This window comes from Protobothrops mucrosquamatus, unplaced genomic scaffold (genome assembly GCF_001527695.2).
Source record: "Protobothrops mucrosquamatus isolate PMUCROS unplaced genomic scaffold, P.Mucros_1.0 scaffold_177, whole genome shotgun sequence".
NCBI classification, from domain to species: Eukaryota; Metazoa; Chordata; class Lepidosauria; order Squamata; family Viperidae; genus Protobothrops; species Protobothrops mucrosquamatus.
Window position 1 is genome coordinate 2,776,412 of NW_015386253.1, and position 23,306 is coordinate 2,799,717.

General features: G+C 37.3%; 2 protein-coding genes across 2 annotated transcripts in view; one reads left to right on the top strand and one right to left on the bottom strand.

Annotated features, from left to right (window-relative positions):
• The window catches only part of LOC107293755, a 59,524-nt gene extending 52,961 nt beyond the window's left edge, over window positions 1-6,563 (bottom strand). The window contains exon 1 of the mRNA XM_015822934.1: window positions 6,516-6,563. Coding sequence (XP_015678420.1) covers window positions 6,516-6,549 — 34 coding nt within the window. The 5' untranslated portion in view covers window positions 6,550-6,563. The remainder of the gene's footprint in view (window positions 1-6,515) is intronic.
• A 176-nt stretch (window positions 6,564-6,739) lies between these two features.
• LARS2 (leucyl-tRNA synthetase 2, mitochondrial) overlaps window positions 6,740-23,306 on the top strand; it is a 92,714-nt gene continuing 76,147 nt past the window's right edge. Inside the window, exons 1-3 of the mRNA XM_015822945.1 lie at window positions 6,740-6,819; window positions 15,210-15,467; window positions 18,641-18,769. Of these exons, the coding sequence (XP_015678431.1) occupies window positions 6,793-6,819; window positions 15,210-15,467; window positions 18,641-18,769 (414 nt within the window). The 5' untranslated portion in view covers window positions 6,740-6,792. The remainder of the gene's footprint in view (window positions 6,820-15,209; window positions 15,468-18,640; window positions 18,770-23,306) is intronic.

The following is a 23,306-nucleotide window of genomic DNA, read 5'->3' on the forward strand; positions in this document are numbered from 1 at the left end:
CCCTCACATTTTTTGTTCATATTTTCAGCTTTCGTTTCCACTTCCTGCACTTTATCAGCTACTACATTCAAAGAGTCAGCAAGCATTTTGACAAGCTCTTCTATTTTTCCAACCATTTCTTCCTTAAACTCTTTCATCAAGTCATCAGTAAATTGCCGCACTTTTAACATAAGCTTTTCAGTATAATCATCAAGCACTTTTTGTAATTTTTGAAAAGTGAGGAAGGGAGTAGATGTGGGGGGAGGAGATTTAGATATCTGCGATGAGGGTTGCAAAGATGAAAGTACAGTTGTTTTAATTAATTTTGGAATAGCAGAAGGTCCAGTCCTCTTAGAAGCCATTATATATTTCTTTTAAATAGTCCTTTAAATCAAAAATCCTAAGTCAAGTCAGAGGAAAAAAAGAATCCACAAAGTCCGTCCTCACTATACCAAAGGAAAAGTGGAGATTTTTCTTTGTTGCAAAAAAACAACTGCCGCGGCCATTTTCCTCCTCACTTTCACTTTGACGAATGGGGGAGATCTCTTTGATCTTCCAGAGTTAAATTTAAAATTAAAACCCTGTTAAGTCCATTTTCCTGTTCAGCACCGGCTGTCAAGTACTCACAAAAAAAAGAACATCTTCTGAAAGCAGCAGCGAGCGCGATTTCTTGTCTCGCGCACGGCGAGGTCTGCCCGGGGTGCGGAGATGGCTCCGGACTCCGGCGGGGCTCTCATCCAAATTCCTCAAGGAACTTGGGGAGCTCAACACCTATCCGGAGCGGCTCCCCCACCTCCTTTAGCCCAGGAGGTGAGTTTCAAGCCGCCCGACAGGTGATTTATGCTGTCGGCACGGCTCTAACGCAGCCCCGGGAGGGAGACTTCAAAGGAAGCCTCCGACGAAGTCCCACCCGTTGCTTCTTGTCCTGCCTTCAGGCGCTTTGGAAAATAGCTTGACTCCCTCTCCTTTGTGGCAGCCCCTGAGATATTGGAACACTGCTATCATGTCCTCCCTCGTCCTTCTCTTCGTTAAACTAGACATGCCCAATTCCAGCAACCATTCCTTATATGTTTTAGCCTCCAGTCCCTTAATCATCTTTGTTGCTCTTCTCTGTACTCTTTCTAGAGTCTCAACATCTTTTTTACATCGTGGTGACCAAAACTGGATGCAGTATTCTAAGTATGACCTTACCAAGGCATTGTAAAGTGGTATTAATACTTCACGTGATCTTGATTCTATCCCTCTGTTGATGTAGCGTAGCACTGTGTTGGCTTTTTTGGCAGCTGCAGCACACTGCTGGCTCATATTTAAATGATTATCCACTAGGACTTCGAGATCCCTCTCATAGTTACTACTATTGAGCAAGGTACCCCCTATACTATACCTGTACATTTGGTTTTTCTTGCCTAAATGTAGAACCTTACTTTTTTCACCACTGAATTTCATTTTGTTAGATAGCGTCCAGTGTTCAAGTCTGTCCAGATACTCTTGTATCCTAAAGCCTCTTGTATCCTAAAGCCTGTCTTCTGGAGTGTTGGCTATTCCTGCCAGTTTGGTGTCGTCTGCAAATTTGATGAGTTCCCCATCTATCCCCTTGTCCAGATCGTTGATGAAGATGTTGAAGAGCACTGGGCCCAGAACAGAGTCCTGGGGCACCCCACTACACACTTCCCTCCATGTAGATGTGGTTCCATAGAAGGTCATGAATTTGGTTGGCAAACCTGAAATTGTTATAATGTTAGAGCAATGGGAAAATATGTGGATTAAAGGACTGAAATTTATGCTGAATTATAAATTTAATGAATATTTCCATAAAATGATGTGCCAGTGGAATTTAATGGATTACCAAAAATGTAAAAGGGTGTATGGAATGTTTATTAGAAATTTAAGTACTTTTTATCATACATTGCGGACATATTGGGAACGGATTCATAATTTAATCAGAATATTTTTTAAAAAGGACTTATAATGGAACCTGAAAACTTTTCTTCTAGGATTATTAGAGAAAGAATTGGGGGGGAAATGCAACTTTGTTGCTATATGTTGATAACATTAAGAATTTTATATGCCCAGAAGTGGAAAGAAGTTTAACTTCCACAATGGAGGAATGGATTGAAAAAAAAATGATGGAATTGGTGGAGATGATGAAGTTGACTGAATAATTAGGAACAAGAATGTAGTTTTGTGGTTACTTGGAAATTGCTTCTGGGTTTTCTGCGTGAAAGAGAAAAAAATGATTTTGCGTTTTGACGAGTGTGTTACTGCTATAAAAATGGCTAGGAGTTACTATTTGATATAAGTAAAAAGTTTGTACTATAAATTTATTATGTACCTTCTGCACCCTTACTGCATTGAAAAAACCCAGAAAAAACAAATATTTTTGGATGCACAAAAAGCTTTTGATAATCTTAACTGGCAATTTATGTTTCATCAATTGTGAGTGATGGACTTCGGTAAAAATTTTATAAATGCAATTCAAGCAATCTACAATGAACAATCAGCAAAGATACTTATAAATTGAGACTATACAGATAATTTTGAGATTAGGAAGGGTACAAGACAAGGATGTCCACTGTCTCCCTTGTTATTTATTCTTACACTGGAAGTGTTGGCCAGGAATATTAGACAAGATGGGGAGATCAAAGGACTGGAGGTAAAAGATCAGAAATATAAATTACAAGCTTTTGCAGATGATTTGGCTTTTATCTTGGAGGAGCCTTTGGAAACAGCCACTAAATTATTGCAGAAAATAGAGGAATTTGGAGAAGTGGCTGGGTTGAAAATAAATAGGGAAAAGACTAAAGTACTTACAAGAAATTTAACAGAAAAACAGAAAGCTCAATTTGTGGAAAANTTAAGATGAATATCCTACCTAAATTGTTATTTTTATTTCAGACGGTTCCTGTTAAACTAAGCCAGAAATTTTTTGATGACTTAAATGCAACAATAATGAGATTTATATGGCAAGGGAAAAAAGCAAGAATCAAAATTAAACTGCTACAAGAATCAAAAGACAGAGGGGGCTTTGGGCTCCCAGACTGGAGACTTTATTATCAAACCACTATTTTGTTGTGGCTTAAAGAATGGATCACACTGAGAAATAAACAACTTCTTTACTTAGAGGGACATGATTTGCAACTGGGTTGGCATGCTTTCCTTTGGTACGAGAAAAACAAAGTACATAAATACTTCCAAACTCATGCCATAAGGAATGTATTACTTTCAGAGTGGGAGACAGTTAAAAAGAAAATTTATATGAAAATACCTAAATGGCTTTCCACAATGGAAGCATTTGCATATCCGAATTTAATCAACTATGATAAACTTGTGGCCTATAAAGACATTTTAGATAAAGAAGGAAAACTTAAAGATAGGCAAGAACTTCAACAAACTGGCATTGATTTAACATGGTGGTCATACTTACAAATTCAAACAAGATATGAAAAAAATGTAAAAATAATGGGATTTTACAAAGAACAGACACCACTAGATAAAATACTTTTGAAAACAGATGAAAATCTGATTAAGAAACTTTATAAATTCCTGCTAAACTGGAAGATGGAAGAAGAACAAGTGAAAGAAACAATGATAGTGTGGGCAAAGAATTTTGATTATTCTATAAATTTAGAAGATTGGCAAAAACTATGGGACCGAAATATTAAATTTACTAAAGCAGCTGCATATAAGGAAAACTTATATAAAAATGTTTTATAGATGGCACATGACACCAGTTAGGTTAGAGAAAATGTTTAAAAATGTATCAAATATGTGTTGGAAATGTAAACAACAACCAGGCACTTATTACCATCTCTGGTGGATATGTCCTAATGTTAAAAAGTTTTGGTTTAAGATCCATATGGCTAGAAGAGATGATTAAAATACAGATAGAATTTAACTATATTTGTTAGGAATACGTTTGTTAGGAATATTAGGTTTGAATTATAAAAAAGAGAATGAGTATTTAATATTGTATGTGCTGACAGCCGCAAGAGTAATATTTGCCCAATTTTGGAAAAATGAAAATTTGCCATCTGACCAGGTTCGAATGTGCAGAAATGGATAGATTGACTTTAGAAATGAAAGAGAAAGACGACACAATTTACTTTAAAACATGGGGAAAATTTTATTATTGGTTAGAAACACGCTAGAATGAGAAAAGGTTATGAAATTTAAAGAGATAATTGATAATTTGTAGTTATATTCCATGATTATTTGTATGAACTTGTTATTTTTTTCTTCTTCTTCTTCTTCTTTGTATATTTGTGATCTTAAATAATATGGTAAACTATAATTAATATGTAATATATTATTATTTTAAAGTGATTATAATTAATTAATATTAAGCATTGTTAAGTAGTGAAATGAATGAGATTTATTGACTAATTTGTTATTTACATGATTATATGGAAAGTTGTTTAATAATAGAGTAATTATTAAGATTTAATATGTAAACCCAGACTGGTAGACTTGCTGAAGCGATGTTATTTTGTGGGATTAATCCCACTTTTGTGTTACCCCTTTCCCCTGGTCTAACCTTTTTGTATGTTTCCAGTTGTCTTATCCTTTTTGACCCTATCCCTTTATTACTTTTATAAAACTCAATAAAAATATTTATAAAAAAGAAAAAACCCAGAAGCTATTTTTTTTCTTTTCCCTCTTTCCTGACTATTACCTCTGTCCCCTTTCCTTCCCCCTTTTTCCATTGTCTTTATTTTTATTTCTATTTTATAGAGGAAGTCCTCGACTTACTGTATAACAGTTCATTTATTGTTTGACATTACAACAGCACTGAAAAAAGTGACTTATGACCATTTTCCCCATTTACGACTCTTGTGACAACTCCATGGTCAAAAGATGAAAATTCAAATGCTTGGCAACTGATGCATATTTCTGACGGTTGCAGTGTCCTGAAATCATGTGATCACCTTTTGCCACCTTCTGACAAGCAAAGTCAATAGGGAAGTCAGATTCATTTAATAACCATGTTACTAACTTAACTGCAATGATTCACTTAACAACTGTGGCAAGAAAGGACATAAAATGGGGCAAAACTCACTTAACCAATGTCTCACTTAGCAACATAAATTTTGGGCTCAGTTGTGGTCATAAGTTGAGAACTATCTGTATTAAGAAAAAAAACTTTTAATAAAAAATATATTCTTAAAAAACTAACGCAATAAATGCCAAATGGCAGAGAAAGGAAGGGGCGAATAGAAACCTATAACTTATATGGCATCCTACTCTGAATAATTTTTTTTTAAAGCAGCAATATTGTTTTGCTATTTTCATGCTAACAAAATATAAAACTAAGTTTTTTCCAGAGAAGTGCAAATTTCTGAGTCTGATTTGTTTTTTGTTGCCTCCCACCTGAACTTTGAAAGAGAAATTAATAGCCTGATTCAAATTTTATTCCAGAATGCAATGCCACATTTTTCAGGGATAATAAAGTGGGAAAGAGAGATAGTGAATGTTGTTAACTTTTATCCATTCAGCTCGTAGAGGAAAGACAAAAGTATAATCAGATAATAAATAAGACTGTGTAATTTCACCAAGATAGTATACTTTGTATACTATAACCGATCCAATAACAAAAAGAACCATCTAGGTCAGAGGTCTTCAAACTTGGCCTTTTTATGACTTGTGGGCTTCAACTCCCAGAATTCCTCAGCCAGCATGCCTGGCTGAGGAATTCTGGGAATTGAAGTCCACAAGTCATAAAAGGGCCAAGTTTGAAGACCTCTGATCTAGGTTGTGTGGGAAGTTAGCCCAGAGAAGGAAATATTAAAAAGGAAGAAAAAAAGATATTGTTCACCAAAAGGATTTTTAAAAGCATTTTTTGAAAAGCAGAAACCAAACCTGGCCTCATCTCTTTGCCCAAAGCAGTAGCTGGTCTTATACATATGCAGATGTGGAACCATCAGGAAGTTTGGAGCCAGGGATCTCAAGACAAAAGAAGCTCTTAAGAGTCATTAGCCCCATCACCTGGGAAGCAGGATATGATAATGGAATTAAACCACAGATATCAAGGCCTAGAAAAACACTCAGAAATAGCCTCAAAGTTCATGCAGGAACAGGAAACTACTCCAAGCAGGGCTGGGAGGGGGTATAAAAGCCCTTCTACCCATGCTGCTTCTTGCAGCCCTTCTCCTCTGCTGCTTCTTGCAAGGACTATCTTTCTTCTGCAATAAACTGTAACCTTCTTCCCAAAGCAGTCGCAATGTTTGCTTATTTATTCCCGGCTTGGATGAACCAGGATGAAGACTTACTTCTAACAGTTGTAACTGCAGAATTATTTTTTTTAAAAAAGTACTCAAATCTATTTAAAAAATGAGGCAACTCCGCACCCAAAAAAATAGCTTATGATCGTGGCAAGGAAAAACGTACAATAGTAATTTCAGAGAACAGAAACATAACGAAGTAGGAAAATAGTTTGAACAATTTAGGAAGGTTATTTCTTTAGGAAGAATCTCATTTCTCTTTACAATAAGAAAAAGAGGAAAAGGAGGAAGAAGAGCAAGCTAAACATTTCAACCTACCTTTTTTCTTCGAACTTCTCAGATTCCACTCCATTTGAACCCAACCTTTCAAAGAGTGCACAGTTTCTAACTCCCTTACAAAGCAACTGGGATAGTTCTACGCCTGCACGCACTGGCCTTTTGTTCGCCGAAGGAGCGCAGGTTTTCTAACTTCTATCAAGCCTATCAAGCCAGTTCTCCAGATTGGGTGGTTCTGCGCATGCGCGAGCCGGCCTTTTGCTCGCCGAAGGAGGAGCGCAAATTAAGATGGCAGCGTCCTTGCTGTGGTGTGGGACATATGAACCACGTTCCTTCCTATTCATATGTAAGTACTGTTCAAAGAACTTCGCTTCTTTTCCTCTATTTGCGTCATTTTCTCTCTTCCCCCCCGAGTTAGAGGCACAATCTGCACATGTATCAATTGTTCTCCAGTTCTTTATAGGTTAGTTTACAAAATCGTACGAGGATCCCTTGAATCCGGGCAGTTTCCGTCTAATTCAGTTTTGTTCTGAAATTACAGAGCCAGCGGAAAATAGTTGGCTGGGGAATCCTGGGAGTTGAAGTCCAGGCATTTTCAAGTTACCAAGTTTAAGAAACGGAGCTCTAGACGGCTTTAGGTTTCCTAACCCTGCACGGGACAGTTCTACAATCTATTTTTTTAGTTGAAGAGGCCCGGAAGTAATAATATAATTATAAATACATATATTTTAAATTTGACACAAAAAGAGTAATTGATAGCCTGTGGGATCATTCCGAATTATAACAGTCAACTTCGTTTAATACAAGGCAGGTTAGTAGATTATAAACTGAGATTAACTAAAATGGTAATGAATGTAAATCAGATGAAATAAAATGTTAGTAATAATAATAAAGTTGGAAGGGACTTTGGAGGTCATCTAGTCAAACCCCCTGCTCAGGGAGGAAATCCTATACAATTTCAAACAAATGGCTGTCCAGTCTAGGATCTTGCAGCAGCAAATGATACCTTTAATTTTTTTCCCTCTCATATATATCTGTGCGCTTGCTATATCCTGCAGGACAGTGCTTTTATCTTGTCTCTATTTTCTGTTATAATGAAAAAGGGTTGTATAACCAGGCAATTCAGTAATTTTTTTTTTTTTTTAAATTAAATGTACCAGCCTTGATTTCTAGTGGATGTGTTCACTTAGGGCACATTAGAAGATTCAGTTGCAAACTGTCTACATTTACAAAATTATCTTTTTGTAGAACACAAACTCTTATCTCTGAAAGGATAGATTTCAAGAACAATTAACTTGGGAGGTATCATTTATAGTTTTTCAATTTGTGTTTCTGTATTGGTAGACTCATACACTTTCAAGAGATGTTCTCAACATCTAAATCTACGTCTTAACTAACAAACATTCCTTTGCATTCTGTGGTACACTGCCAATATTTATTATATTTATAAGATTATAGATGAACAAATTTCATGAAAGCACAATCCCAATACAGTTATTGTATGGATATGCCTGCCATTCACATTTATTGTTTATTTTAAGTGTATTCTCATTTCCACAGGAAATTTTGCACAGTGTGTTTAGAAAATATGAAATAATGTGAAGTATATTATAATATCAGTTTGCTTATTATGTTGACTTTTGGCTACCAAATATGTTTTATTTACTTACTATAACAACACAGTTCCATGTAATCAAACCAAAGTATTAATAAAACTGATGTACATATAGCATGCAAACCTATGATATTTTGGAAAAAAGTTTTACTATTAGAAATTCTCCAAAAAGAATATCATTTTCTTAAACTAAATAAATTCCTGAGAGCTAATTATTACTGAAGATAATGGACCCGAGTTTTGCTCTTAGTGGCAAATCCCGGGGAGGGGGCGTCTGCTTTTATATAAATGACAGATGGTGTAATAATGCCAAGGTGGTTTCAAGTCTGTACTTCCCTGATGTGGAGTTTCTGACTATCAAATGCAGACCCTTCTATCTGCCTAGAGAATTCTCTGTTATCATTATCACAGCTGTGTATATCCCCCCCCCTAATGCAAACAGAGAAGAGGCCCTGAATGTTCTCTGTCATACCATCAGTTAAGCTACTCACTCAGAGGGTGCATTTATTGTAGTGGGGGACTTTAATCAAGTTGATTTGAAAACTACTCTGCCACATTTCCATCAATATGTGGACTTTGCAATTAGAGGGGTCAATACACTGGATCTTGCTTATTCCAACATCAAGAAGGCTTTCAAAGCTATTCCCCGCCCTCACCTGGGCCCCTCTGACCATCTCTCAGTGCTGCTTATTCCAGCATATAAACCTTTATTAATCAGAGTGAAACCTACAGTAAAGCAGGTGAGGGTTTGGACAGAGAGAGCTATAGAAGCATTACAAGACTGCTTTGAGTGCACGGATTGGGGCATGTTTAAAGAAGCAGCAACTGATAACCAACATATAAATGTTGAGTATGCCACCATGATGTCTGTATATATCCAAAAGTGCATAGAGGATGTCAGTGTCCAAGCATTGTTGTGAGGGCAAATGAAAATCTGTGGCTGACTTATGAGGTCCGCAAGATGCTGAAAGCATGAAATGTGGATTTTAAATCCAGCAACATGTTGGCACTTAGAATGGCCAGAGCAAATCTGAAAAGTGCCATAAAAGGTGCAAAGCAAGCCCATTGCCAGAAAATTCAGAACTTTTTTCAGGACCCAACAAACACCAGGCGAATGTGGCAAGGAATCCAGGCCATTACGGATTATAAGGTGGCTCCATTGACATGCAAGGATAACAGACTTCCTAAACGAGCTGAATACATTTTTTGGAAAATTTGAGGCATCAAATAGCACTCAAATAGTATTCAGCTAGGAAAGCTGTGCCCCATCCTGACGAGCATGTGCTTAGCTTTGATGTCACCTCTGTCTGGAAAATACTGCAGAAAGTTAACTTTCGGAAAGCAGCAGGCCCAGATAACATCCCTGGATGTGTTCTCACAAATATTTTTAATCTCTAATTGCAGCAGGCAGTTGTCCCATCATGTTTTAAGATGGCCATCATTTTGCCAGTGCCAAAAAAGTCCACAATTACAGGCCTCAATGATTACTATCTGGTTGCACTGATATCCATCTTTATGAAATGCTTTGAGAAGCTGATAAAGGACATTATTGTATCTAGCCTCCCGCCAGCATTTCACTCGCTTCAGTTTGCTTATCGACCAAATCGCTCTATGGATGATACTATTTCTTCTGTTTTCCATCTGAGCTTGAAGCACTTAGAAGAAAGTAATACACATGTGCGTTTGTTGTTTGTCAACTTCAGTTCTGCATTTAATACAATCATTCCCCAGCATCTAGTAGACAAATTGGGCCTTTTAGGCTTAAACACTCCTTTGTGCAACTGGATTCTTGATTTCTTTTTTCTTTTTGTAAAAGTTCTTACTGGTTTTTCCCCCATACATTCAGTAATAATTTTTCAACAAACGTGCTGTCTGAGTTTACATTCGCTAATACATATTTAATTCCTAATCCTTTATTCTTTCCTCTAGCCATCGATAAAATAAGTCCCAAGTTTGATAATATTCAGTTTCTTCTTTTTCTTTCAGTCTTATAGTCCAGTGATGGCGAACCTTTTAGAGACCGAGTGCCCAAACTGCAACCCAAAATCCACTTATGCATCGTCGGGTGCCGGGTGGGTGTGGCCCATTGGCTGGGTGTGGCCTATTGGGGTGTGGCCCATTTGGTGGGCGTGGCTGCGGTAGTAACGGCAGACTGGGTGGGACTAAAAAGTTCAATCAATCAATTCCAACTTTGCAAGATCTTTTTTTTTCCCGCGAGAAGTTGAAATTGACTGATTGATTGAACCTTTTTTTTTTTTTGCACACAGCAGCGGAGGCCTAAAGTTTATAAAATCCAGCTGAAGGCCTAGAACTGGGGTGATGGCGCGCGTGCCCACAGAGAGGGCTCTGAGTGCCGCCTCTGGCACCTGTGCCATAGGTTCATCACCACTGTTATAGTCAGTCTATCCATCTCTGCACATTCTAGTATTTTTTTAATTATTTCTTCATCAGATGGTATTCCTTCATTTTTCCAGTATTGCGCAAATATAATTCTTGCCACTGTTGTGACATGCAAAATCAAATATATGCTTTGTTTGTTAGTCTTTTCTGGCATTATACCTAATTAAAAAAGTTTAAAATCTACATGTTCTCCCAACATCTTTTCTAGCCAGGCATGTATCTTTTTCCAATAACTCTTTACTTTGTCACAAATCCACCAAACATGATAATAAGTGCCTGACTTATGTTTACATTTCCAACATCTATCTGACATGTTTTTGAACATTTTTGCTAATCTTGCTGTGCCGTCTATAAAACATTTTATATAAATTTTCTTTGTAGGGATTGTCATTTGCAGTTTGTAATTTCTTTCCCATAAATTTTGCCATTTTTCTAATTCTATATTGTATCCAAAGTTTTTCACCCATCTTATCATTGTTTCTTTAACTTGTTTGCTTTCCATTTTCAAAGTTAATAGAAAATTATACATTTTCTTAATTAGTTTCTCATAAGAAGTTAACAATGTTTTATCAAACACAGTTTGTTCCTTATAAAATCCATACAGTTTAACATCTTTATCATATGTACTTGCATTTGTAAATGTGCCCACCATGATAAACCATTTCTTGTTTAGATTTTAAATTCCCTTCAGAGTTTAGAATATCTCTATATGTTCAGATTTTTTCAAAGTTCACTAAATGCTTCCATTGTTGACAACCACCCTGGAATTTTCAAATATATTTTACATTTTATTTTTCCCCATGTTGTTAATGCAATTCTTATATAGTGATTTTGGAAAGGTTTATGAACTTTTGGTATGTTTTTCCAGTACCATAAAAAAGCATGCCACCCCAATTGTAAATCATGCTTCTCCAGACAACCTTATTTCTAAGAGTTATCCATTCTTTTACCCATGTTAATGCAGATGCTTAATAATATAATAATATAATATAATATATTATTATAATATAATAATAATATAAAACCCAATGCTATGTTCATTTTCACTGTAGCAATTCTTCCTAATATTGACAATTGCAAGTTTTTCCATTTTTCCAAATCCAGTCTTATTTGATTCAATAGTTTTGTATAATTTTTTTTCTTTTATCGTTTTTTTTTCTTTTATCGTTGAACATCTTGCTGTTAAATATATTCCCAGATATTTGACCTTTTTAACTATTTGCAATTCTGTTTTTTCCGACATTTGGTTTTTTTGCTTATCTGTAAGGCTTTTAACTATTACTTAGTTTTTTTCTGTTTATTTTCAGTCCTGCCATTTTTCCATATTGTTCTATCTTTCCCAAAGGTTGCTTGTAATTTATATGTTTCTCCATTATTTCTAGTCCTTTAATTTCTATATCTTGTCTAATATTTCAATTTAGAACTTCCAATTTGAAAATAAATAACAATGGAGATAATGGACATCCTTGCCTTGTGCCTTTTCTTATCTCAAAGTTCTCAGTATAGTCTCCATTCACAATCACTTTCGCTGTTTGTTTATTGTATATTGTTTTTATCATGTTTATAAAGTTCTGTCCAAAGTCCATTATTTTTAATTGCTGAATCATATATTGCCAGGAAACATTATCAAATGCTTTTTGGGCATCTAGGAATATTAGTGCCAGTTGTTTCCCTGGATGTAATTCATAATATTCCAATACATCCATTATCACTCTTAAATTATTTTTAATTTGTCTCTTTGGCAAAAATTATTTATATTTAGATCTAGTCGATCTGGTAATCCTTTGTTCTCTTCCTTGCGTAACTTGAATTCATTCAAAATATTTCATCTATCTCCATTTGCATCTCTGCTCTGTCTGCTTTCAAAGCCTCTGCCAGGAGATCAATAATCACAACTGCTATATTTTCTTCTCTGCCTTCAGGAATATTTTGAAATCTTAAGTAGTGTTCTGCTTTCTCCATTTCTAAGATTGCCACCGCTCCTTCTAGGTTTTGGTTTGCTTGTTCTAATTTTTCATTTTCTTATATTAGTACTTCCATTTTTTGGTCAATATCATCTGATTTATCCTCCATTTTCTGAATTCTTTGTTCATTTTTAACAGTCATTTGGTGGTGGACTTCAAATTGGAACGAACTACCCCCAGAGATCCGGGTGATTCCGGATCTCCCCTCCTTCCGCCGCGCCCTCAAGACATGGCTATTTCAGCTAGCCGGACTGGCCTAAGGGGTATTTTAATTTGGTTTTTAAAATAGTTTTAAAAAGAAACAGCCAATAATGAATATTTCATTTTAATCATATTTTAAAATTAGTATTATTGTATTAGTTATCTGTTTTAACTGGCTGTAAGCCGCCCTGAGTCCGTTAGGAGAAGGGCGGGGTATAAATTTGATAAATAAATAAATAAATAAATAAATTGTGTCTTTATGTCTGAGATTTGTTTGTTTAATTTATCGAAATTACTTTTTGTCTCTTAATGTTCTTTTCTATTGATTCTTGAATTAATTTTAATGTAGTTTGCATCTCATTTTGAGCAGTGCTTATTTTGCCATACTGCAACATTGTTTCAATAGATCTGTGGTTTGTTGGGCTAGATGTTCCAACAGAAGGTGCAGAGGAAGTATTTTTCATAAATCTGGTGAGATTTGATGTACTCATTTTTCCAGCCAACTATCTTAGGCTAAAATCCAAACGGTAAGAGGAGCCAGCTACTTTAGGCTAAATCCAATATCTCAAAGGAGAGAAAACAAAGTAAAAAAAGAAAAAAGAGAAAAAAGCCAACTATCTTAGGCTAAATCCAGCCCAAAAGAATGAGCCAACTACTTTAGGCCAAATCCAAAACCTCCAGCTGAGTCACAGATGTAAAATGCCCGCTGTCTCCAAGTAATTCCTGTTTTGTTTATATCCAGAGTCAACAGATATAATTGTAGAAAGTCTTTTCACTTATAATCTCACACAAAGGCACTTTTGTTTACACCAGGTGTTGTTTCAAGGTCAAACACTTTCAGGTTCTTTTATTATTTAGAATTGCTGTAGTATCTCCTTTCACCACTAGATGTCCTTGTACACTGTCAATATCTGGTTTTAAAAGATTATTACAAAGTTTTCTTTTAAATTCTTTATAGGTTATTTACCCTAGGAATTATATTTAAAAAAGTTTTTTCACATCCTGTAGGAGAGATAATCTTTCTTTGAGTCAGTCTAAATTCAATTTTTAAAAGTTCTTTTATCTTCCTTAAAATTCTTCCCCATCCTGTCATTGCTCGCCGCTTTTAACTCTCTTCTGGGGTCTTTACTTCATAGCTCTTCCCAATCAGGGTATCAACATTTCTAGGTCCAAAAGGAAAAGGAATGAAAGAGCAGGCTCACCCAGTTTCAGCACGCTGTTTAGCAAAGCGCCGCAGCTCCTCACTTTTCTTCCGGCTGGCGATGACTTACCACACAGCCTTTCCTCTGTCCTTTTGGAGGGTTTCTTCAGTCCGTCTGGACCGACTGTTGTCTGGTCCAGACTCCTGAGGCATCCCTCCTTCTTCGTTGTCCCTCCAGGGCAACTTTCCAATCCCTTGGGGTTGCCGGGCAGAATGAAGTTGGGCTAAGAAGCCGGAGCTCTGGCTTCTTCCACCCGTCTCTTCGAACACCAAACCGGAAGTCCAGGATTCTTGCTTTTCTTACTAACAGGCCCCAATAAGTGCGAGCTGGAACAAATATTTCTAACACTATTTTCTTGAGCACAGTTTCTCCTCAGGGCTGTGTCCTAGGTCCGCTGCTGTACACCCTGTTGATTCATGACTGTAGTGCTAGATTTGCCACCAACCATATGGTGAAGTTCGCAGATGATACAACAGTAGTGGGCCATATTTATGATGACAATGAGGGTGCTTACCCCAAAGAGCTTGAGGGTTTGGTGAACTGGAAAACAGCCTAGTTTTAAATACTGGAAAAGCCAAAGAGATCATTGTCAATTTCAGAAAAGGCAGGCACAGCCACACTCCTCTGTGTATGAATGATTCATCTGTGGAGATGGTTACCAGCATCAAATTCCTGGGTGTGCAGTTAACAACTAGGCTGGCTTGGTCACTCAACAGCGAGACACTGGTGAAGTGGGCACAGTAGCACCTGCATTTTCTGTGTTGCATGAAAAAAACACATCTTCCTTCCCCTGTCCTCTTACTACTTTCTACAGAGGGACAATTGAAAACATCCTATCATACAGCATAACAGTCTGGTTTGGAAGCTTCACTGCTTCAAACAGGAAGGCGCTGCAGAGAGTGGTGAGGATGGCTGAAAAGATTATTGGCAGTTCCCTCCCATCCAGGACATAGCACAGAAGCGTTGCTTGAACAGGGTCCGTAAGATTGTCTGGGACACTACACATCCTCTTCATGACCTGTTTTCCTTGTTACCTTCTGGGAGGAGGCTCCGTGGTATCTGAAGCAGAACATCCAGATTCAGTCACAGTTTTGGTCCATACAGTATTAATTTTGTGAACTCTAAAGCTTCCTCCTTTCATTATGCATTCAAGATGGACAGTGATTAATATTTATATGTTACTTATATGTAAGGTTGTAAGTCTATACATATACATATGTTGTATATAGGATGTTTAAATGTGTGTTATGTATGTGTACACTTTGAGAGCAAGCAAGTAAATTTCATTTTTAATGTGTGCCATTGTGCTCACAGTAAAAAATGATAATAAAGGTTATCTATCTGTCTTCAATAGGATTGCCAACATACTCTGGAGAGAATGTGGTTCCTTTGCAATAAGGTATTTTTGTTCCCATCATGTTGGAGAAGACAACTGAGTGGAGTACTAGACCCAAGCAAATGGCAGAATAGGCGAATCCTAAGATGCAGCAGAACTATTTTTAGTGAAACAGGAAAGTGGGAACCAAATTATACATCAGAGACCAGGAAGAAAGTTGAAAACTGGTGGTGTTCAAGAATAAAGGAATCATTCAGCAAAATCACAGAAACAGATGTAAGTCTTGCAGCAGCAATCAAGATTACATATTTAAAACATATTGTTTTTCTTATCCCAATTACATCATCCCTACATGAAGCCAGTTTGGTGTAGCGGTTAGGGCAACAGATTTGAGAACTAGGAGACTGCGAGTTCTACTCCCTCTTTAGGTACAAACCAGGTGGGTGACCTTGGACCAGTCCTTCTTTCTTAGTCCTAGGAAGGAGGAAATGGCAAACAATTTCCAAATAACCTTGTCAAAAACCCCTACAGGAATTAGTCCAGGCATCCACCAGGAGTTAGCACAAAAACAAACAAAATTAAGACGTATATATGTGAAAATTTATACAGCTGCCCAACTCAATCTCAATATAAAACAATAAAAAGCAATAATTCCCATCCCTCTAGCAACAACAGTCAGTTGTCAAATGGATTCCCCAAGTCCATTGGCAAAACCAGGTCTTCAGGACCTAGCAAAAGATGTCAAAGTTGGGGACAATATTATTTCTTGGGTAATGATGTTCCACGGGGAGGGAGCCACCACAGAAAAGGCTCTTCATGGTCCCACTAGGTCCTTAGGAGGGGGCACCTACAGTATTCCTTGCTTCCCCACTCTGTGGGTCAGCACCACGAGACGACAGTCCTTCAAATAACCTGGCCCCAAGCCATATAGACTTTAAAGCTGACAACCAGTACCTTGAATTGGATCCAGAAGCAAATTGGCAGCCAGTGCAACTCCTGCAGGAGAGGTGACATGTGCACACTTAGGTTTATGCAAAACCATGCGTGCTGCTGAATTTTGAACCAGCTGAAGTTTCCAGATACTTTTCAAGGGCACCTCATGTAGAGCATGTTAAAATAGTCAAGATGAGAGGTGACTAGGGCATGACTGATTGTGAGCAGGGATTGTTGGTCCAGGAAAGTGCATAACTGTTGTCTAAGTTGCAGTTGTGCAAATGCCCTCCTGGCCATGACTGTTACCTGCTTCTTGAGCAGGAATCATGAGTCCAGGAGAACCCCCAGATTATGCACTGGGCTTGTCTGGGGCAGTGCCACCACATCCAAGATCAAAGATGGCAGTTCTCCATGGACCAAAGAACCCTAAACCCAGAGCTATTGCATCTTACCAGAGTTCAGTTTCAGCCCATTGCTCCCCATCCAGCACTTAATACAAAAGAAAGGTCATGGCATTGCTTAACTTACTGTGAGCCAAGACACATAGCTGAGTGTCATCAGAATATTGACAATATCTTAGCTCATAGTGGTGGATGACCTCACCCAATGGTTTCATGTAGATGTTAAACAGAAGCGGAGAAATTACTGAGCCCTGTGGAACCCTGCAAAGTAGGAGGTTTTCCTATCAGCACTGACTGACTTGTTTCCTATCAGCACTGACTGACTGTGACTACAGAGGAAAGAAATGAACCAGGACAACATAGAGGCCCTCCCCAGCCCCTGAAGCTGCTCCAAAAGGATACCATGGTTTAGTATCAAAGGATAATCATTTCCAGAAACCTCAGGAGCTGCTGCACAGCCACCTTCTCAACAACCTTCCCCAGAAAGGACAAAGATTATCCAATAGGATAGAGTCTAGGAATAACTTCTTAAGATGAGGGTGGACCACAGTCTCCTTAAATGCTGGGCAACACCCTCTCCTACAAAGAACATTAATTATTATCAGAACCCACCTGCATGTCACCTCTTGAGAAGCTTTCATAAGATAGGGACATGGATCTAAAATACAGATGGTTTGTACTTAATACTCCTCAGGATCCTGTCCACTTTTCAGGAGCAACAGGATCAAAGTGTTCCCAGATACTTAGGCAAGAACCTGCCCCAGATGCCTCCATTTGACCAGCAACCACACTGGCATTTAAATGGGAACGAATCCAGGCAATTTTGTCTTCCAGAAAATTAGCAAATTCCTCAGTGTATCCCTTCAGGTGGCCTTCTATGTCCTCCTTCCCAAAAAGAGACAGCTCACCTTAAAGAGGGTCTCTGACCAATTATCTGCAGATGCGCTTAGTGCAGAGAATTACTTACACTTTGCTGCCCGAATCACTATGAAGTTGGTTTTAATAGTAACTCTTACCTGTGTTCAATCAAGTTCATCCCTTGTCTTCTGCCAATAGCACACTAGATGTCTCTTCATCTGTTTCATCTCTATCAATTCCTCCGTATACCACAAGGGACAAACAGGTCTATGAATTAGGAGATGCATGGATGCTATCCTATCCAGAGCCTCAATCACCTTCCTATTGCAAGTGGTGACTCTTAGGCAGGGCTACATAGCATATCTTTAGTAATAACCCCCAGTTCCTTCTGAAACCCATCCAAGTTCCTTAGTCACCAATGGGTACAGTTCTGGAGAATGCATCATCAACAATCTGTGATTTGTCCGTGGCAGGGACTAAGATAAGCCCACCAGTTCCCAATCACATAGGCACTGTTCCAACAAGGACACGAAATCAGGTATGTAACCACTATTCCTACTCATCCAGAACCTGGGACAGGCTCATGGAAGTCATAGTTTCCATGAAATCCCAAGCTACCTCTAACTCCACTCCAGATTGAAGTTCCTGAGAACTATAAGCCTGAGGAACTCCACCTACAGCCTGCAGTGAGGTCCAGGAGCCCAGGTGAGGAACTGCCATGTAGCAGGGAGGCTGGTACAGCAAGTTGTACCTACTGTTTAAACTATTTCTGCATTTCATTGCAGTCTTTGGGGCATATCAGTTCTTCCAAACATTATTGCCATCTAGTGTTTTTGTTCTTTAATCTTTTTCTAGTTAGTACATGCAGTACATATGTGTTTCTTTTCTCCAGTGGGATCAGCCAGGATATACAATACATATAGCCTGCACATGCTCTTACACAGTATATTTATTCACTCACTCACAATGCTTATGAATCCCAATAGATCATAAAATAAAATTGCTTATTTCCAAAATCTCAATAAATAAAATTTGACCTTTTGAGAAAGGCATGAGAATCCATTTTATTCTCAAAAAAACTTTATCATGGAAGGTAAAGCATTATGTAACATTTTGTGATCCATAGAAAAGGACAGGAAATCTGTAGTTATTAAAATGTATCTTGGCATAGAAAGTGTAGCTTTCCTTTTAAAACAAGCAGTGTTTAAAAAAAGTATGTAGCTTCTGTTCAAAGTGGGTTTTATTTTTTTTGTTTAGAAATCAAAGCCAAAGTATTACATCTTGTCTATGTTCCCCTATCCTTCTGGAAAACTTCACATGGGCCATGTTCGAGTATACACCATAAGTGACACAGTAGCACGGTTTCAAAAAATGAGAGGATTTCAGGTACGTATTTTAGAATATCCTTCCTTCCTTCCTTCCTTCCTTCTGTCAAATGAGATAAGTTTTCCTATTGATATATAGATAAGGTTAAGGGTTTAGAGAAATTAATTAATTCTGATTAATTTAGGGAAAATCTTCTGTATATAACAGCTATTACATAAATGATGATAAAGCATATCAATGTTAGTTGTAAATCTGGAGAGTTGATCCCAATGCATTAGTAGTACACTAAGTCATCCTCCCAACCAAGAAGGACATAGAGACACTAAAGCAGGACTCCCCCACCCCCAGGCTGAGGCCCACTACCAGACCTTGAGCTGTTCAGAAGTGGAAAAGGGAAGTGGCAGGAGAGTGTTCGCATGAACATCCCAACTTGCACAAATAGCGGGTGAGCATGTGTGTGTTCCATTTGTGTGAGCAGAGGGCGAGCTTGAGCAAATGGAGGGGTGCACACGCACTTGCCTGCCACTAATATAACACCATTCCCTCTTCGCCCCCCCCCACCAGTCAACAAAGCTGGAGAAGTTGAGGAACTCACTAAAGTGTAAATTGTGAGGATCCAAACTGAGCCATTAAAGGAATTAAGGAGTATATTATAAGCAGGTCTTCATCATTTTTGTTCATGATTGCTTGTGGAGTTGTCTTTTGTTTTGATAACTTCCATTTTCCAGTTTTTCGGTATTCGAGCTTCCTTTCTGTTCTCTGTGCATGTTATGAAAATCTGTTTTTCTGCCTATATGATATAACTTTGATGTGCGGTACAATCTTAAAATATTTTTAAAAATGTTTACACTGCCTCTGTACAAGGTTGCATTGGAAAACTTGGTTCTTATAGAATCATAGGTCTAGAACAGATCTTGGAAGTTTTTTAGCCCAAAGTAGGAGTCCTTATACCAAAAAATAGTATCCAATTTTTTCTTGAAATCCTTCAGCGATGGAGCATCCACAATTCCAGGAGCCCAGCTGTCCCATTGATTAATCATTCTTACTGTCAGGAAATTCATCCTTATTTTCAGGTTGAATTGCCCCTGATGAGCTTCCATCCATTACTTCTTGTCAAGAATAAATCAACGCCCTCTTTCTTATGGCAGTCATTCAAGTATTGGAAGACTGCTATCATGTCTCTCCTGAAGCTTCTCTTCATTAGCTAAACATACCTACTTCCCTTAGCTGTTCAACATATGATTTAACTCCAAGAACCTTTGACAAAAAAATTTTTGTCTTATATGATAGCTGGGTTGGAAGGTTGTTGCAGAAAAAGTTTTTGTTTGCTATTAAGAAAAGCCTGTCTATACTGCAGACTCCTTCCCCCACTTTCATTATTAACAATATACTTTTATTGAGATGGATTTTGCCATTTGTGTATTTTACAAAAAAGCCACATCTACTATCAGATGCGGCTGTTAACTAGAATGTTTTCATAGATTTTATTTAATATATTAACTACATTTTTGAGCTTTGATTCAAATTCAGTAGTTTTACATAATATACCAAAATAGCAAAGAGCAAATTATTCAGAAACTGGAGAACCAGTGGGAGTATCCATATGTCATAGTCCATATTTGTATTTCTCTCTTCCTTCTCTCATTACAAGAAATGGCTCTCTAATTATGCCATGATATTTTTTTTTAATTTGAGGCTATCCTTACTAATTCCTTTTTCTCCCCTTTTCACTGCTCTTATTCAAGCTTGGTTTTGCATTTTTTTTTTAATACTGGCCAATTTCTACAACTTCAGAAAAGTGCATTTTCATAAGCACCTTTAGAATCTATTCACAGCCTAGAGTGTAGAGACAATGGAATTGAAGCAAGGATTTTCCTGAATGTAGTTTGAAGGGTACATTAGTCACCATGGTGACACAAAAATACATCTGTTACTGAGATTAATCTATGGATAATTGACAGTGGACCTGAAACTGTTTACACTAATTTTATCTCACAATATATTTATCTTACAGTAATAACCAAATCTCTCTACACTGCATTCACTAGTGAATTTTTTTTAAAAGAAATGTTTCCTGAAAGTCCATTTTAAATTACTGTACATTTGGGCACAGTTAATTAATCAGCTTTTTAAAATTGCCATGCCTTCGTTCTCCCACATATCAGATTAAGAGAATGATATTTTCTGTCCTGTTGCCTGGCTCTATGGAGTTAATAGAAGTGCCTTGCATTGCTCATGATAAGATAAAAAGAAATCAAAATTGCATAGTATAGAAGCTTTAATAATATCCACAAGTTTTACCATTTAAACTCTACCATTTAAATTTCTCAATCTAAGCAGTTTTAGAATAGATGAATTTTAACTCTCAGAATTCATAATATAAAAATATTTTAGACTCTGAAATAATTAAGGGTCTGGAAGGAGCATATAAAGTAATTTTGATAAATGAGCAGGTAGCTGATAGAAAATACAAGAAGGTTTTTTAATTTTTTTAATATGAAACCCTTACAGAGATATATAGAATTATTAGTACTTCCATGCAAAACGTAAGGCTTAAAAGTAACTGGAACAGATGTAATCAAATGCACATGATTAAAAAAGCAAAATGGGAAATGATTGTTTCATTTTTATATAGTAATTTTATTAAAAATGACTACTAAAAATTAATACAAACTTTTAAAAAAGTAGAAAATGCAAAGAGAAAGAAATAGACAAATAGAAAAGAAAGAAAAAATAATATTATTAAGAAAAAGAAAAAAGATAAATAATTTCTCCCTCTCAATCCAGCTATCTACAGCATCTTCCCCTGAGTTTTCACTATCCCTCTGGAGTTTGCCAGATGGGGCGTAGGGGCACATCTGAGACATTCTGATCTCTAATGCAAAATTTTATTGAGCACAGCATATCGGCATTAATGAATGGAAAACCAGCTCTGGAAATATGGCACCAGAAAGATAATTAAAAGAGTAAAACTTTCCCTCCCCTCTTTGACAGTTCAGGTCACATTGTCCAATTAGTCTTCAGGCAGTGATTATGAGAAGAATCTCTTTGCTCGCCCTAACATCTCTTCTGCGACCTTGCTTCCCATACGGAGAGAAACCACCTGTGCATTCAATACGTTTTCCTCCCCCCTTGGATCTGTTGGCAAGCTAGAAGCGGCATGGCTGTTCCAGCACAAGCAGTCTTCATAGCTTGACACTATGTTTGTAACTTATCACTTTCTCAGTGAGCTCTTCTTCCAATACCCTATATCTTATGTATAAACAAATACTTAAAACTTCCTTTCAGTCCTGATGTCACAAAAATGTATGGACTTTTCTAAAAAGAAAACATTTAAAAATCTATATTTACATTCTATAATCTAAAAGAAAGATTATAAGAGATAATAGCATATTAACACTGATCAAATAAACCAAATCCTTCCTTTTACTTTAATAGTCTTGGTCTTTAAACTCTTAAAATAATGTCCTAGAGCAGTGATGGCGAACCTTTTAGAGACGGAGTGCCGAAACTGCAACCCAAAACCCACTTATGCATCATTGAGTGCCGAGTGGGTGTGGCCCATTGGGTGGGTGTGGCCCATTGGGTGGGTGTGGCCAATTGAGTGGGCGTGGCTGCAGTGGTAACGGCAGACTGGGTGGGACTAAAAAGTTCAATCAATCAATTTCAACTTTGCAAGATCTTTTTTTTTCCCACGAGAAGTTGAAATTGACTGATTGAACCCCTTTTTTTTTTGCACACGGTGGCGGAGGCCTAAAGCGAAAAGGTTTTATAAAATCCAGTTGAAGGCCTAGGACTGGGGCAAAGGCCTAGGACTGGGGCAGAGGGCTCTGACTGCCGCCTCTAGCACCCGTGCCATAGGTTCGCCACCACTGTCCTAGAGCTTGATTTCTTTTCATTTTTTTCTTTATCCCCTTTCAAAAGGGACAGATTGTCAAACTTCTTCAGAGCTTTAACAAACCTTTTTAATAAATCCAATATAAGAAACTTGTCCAGGTCACTCTTTTGATTTGTTACTTGTATATCCTTTTGTTATTTATTTATATTATGTTCATCGCACAGTCAGCTAGATATTCAGACTGGATTTGGCATTTTTGTCTACCATTTCAAATCCTTTCTAAGGGCCTGGGATAGGCAGATCTGGATGTTTGATGGTGTTACAGATATCGTTGCAGGATGTAAGCTGTTCCGAATAAAGCTATCTTTTGCAATTGACTGATGGTGAATTTGTCAGTGCCGATGGTATCCAAGTGATGCTCCAGATGTTTTGGGATTGTACCCAAGGCACCTAGTACAATTGATACTATTTTTGCTTGCTTTAACCACAGTCATTCTATTTCTATTTGCAGGTCCTTGCATTTTGTTATCAGCTCTAGTTCTTTCTCTTCTAGTCTGCTGTCTCCAGGATCTGCTACATCCACTGTCCATTTTTTTTGCTTTTTCTTATTGACATTTGTTAAATCTGGGGTTTTATGTGATAGGTGCTTGTCTGTTTGTATTCTAAATTGTCTCAATTTAACTTCTTCATTTTGTATAACTTTCTCTATTTTATGGTGCCACCTGTTCTTGTTTGCAGTCAAATGATATTTCTTGCAGA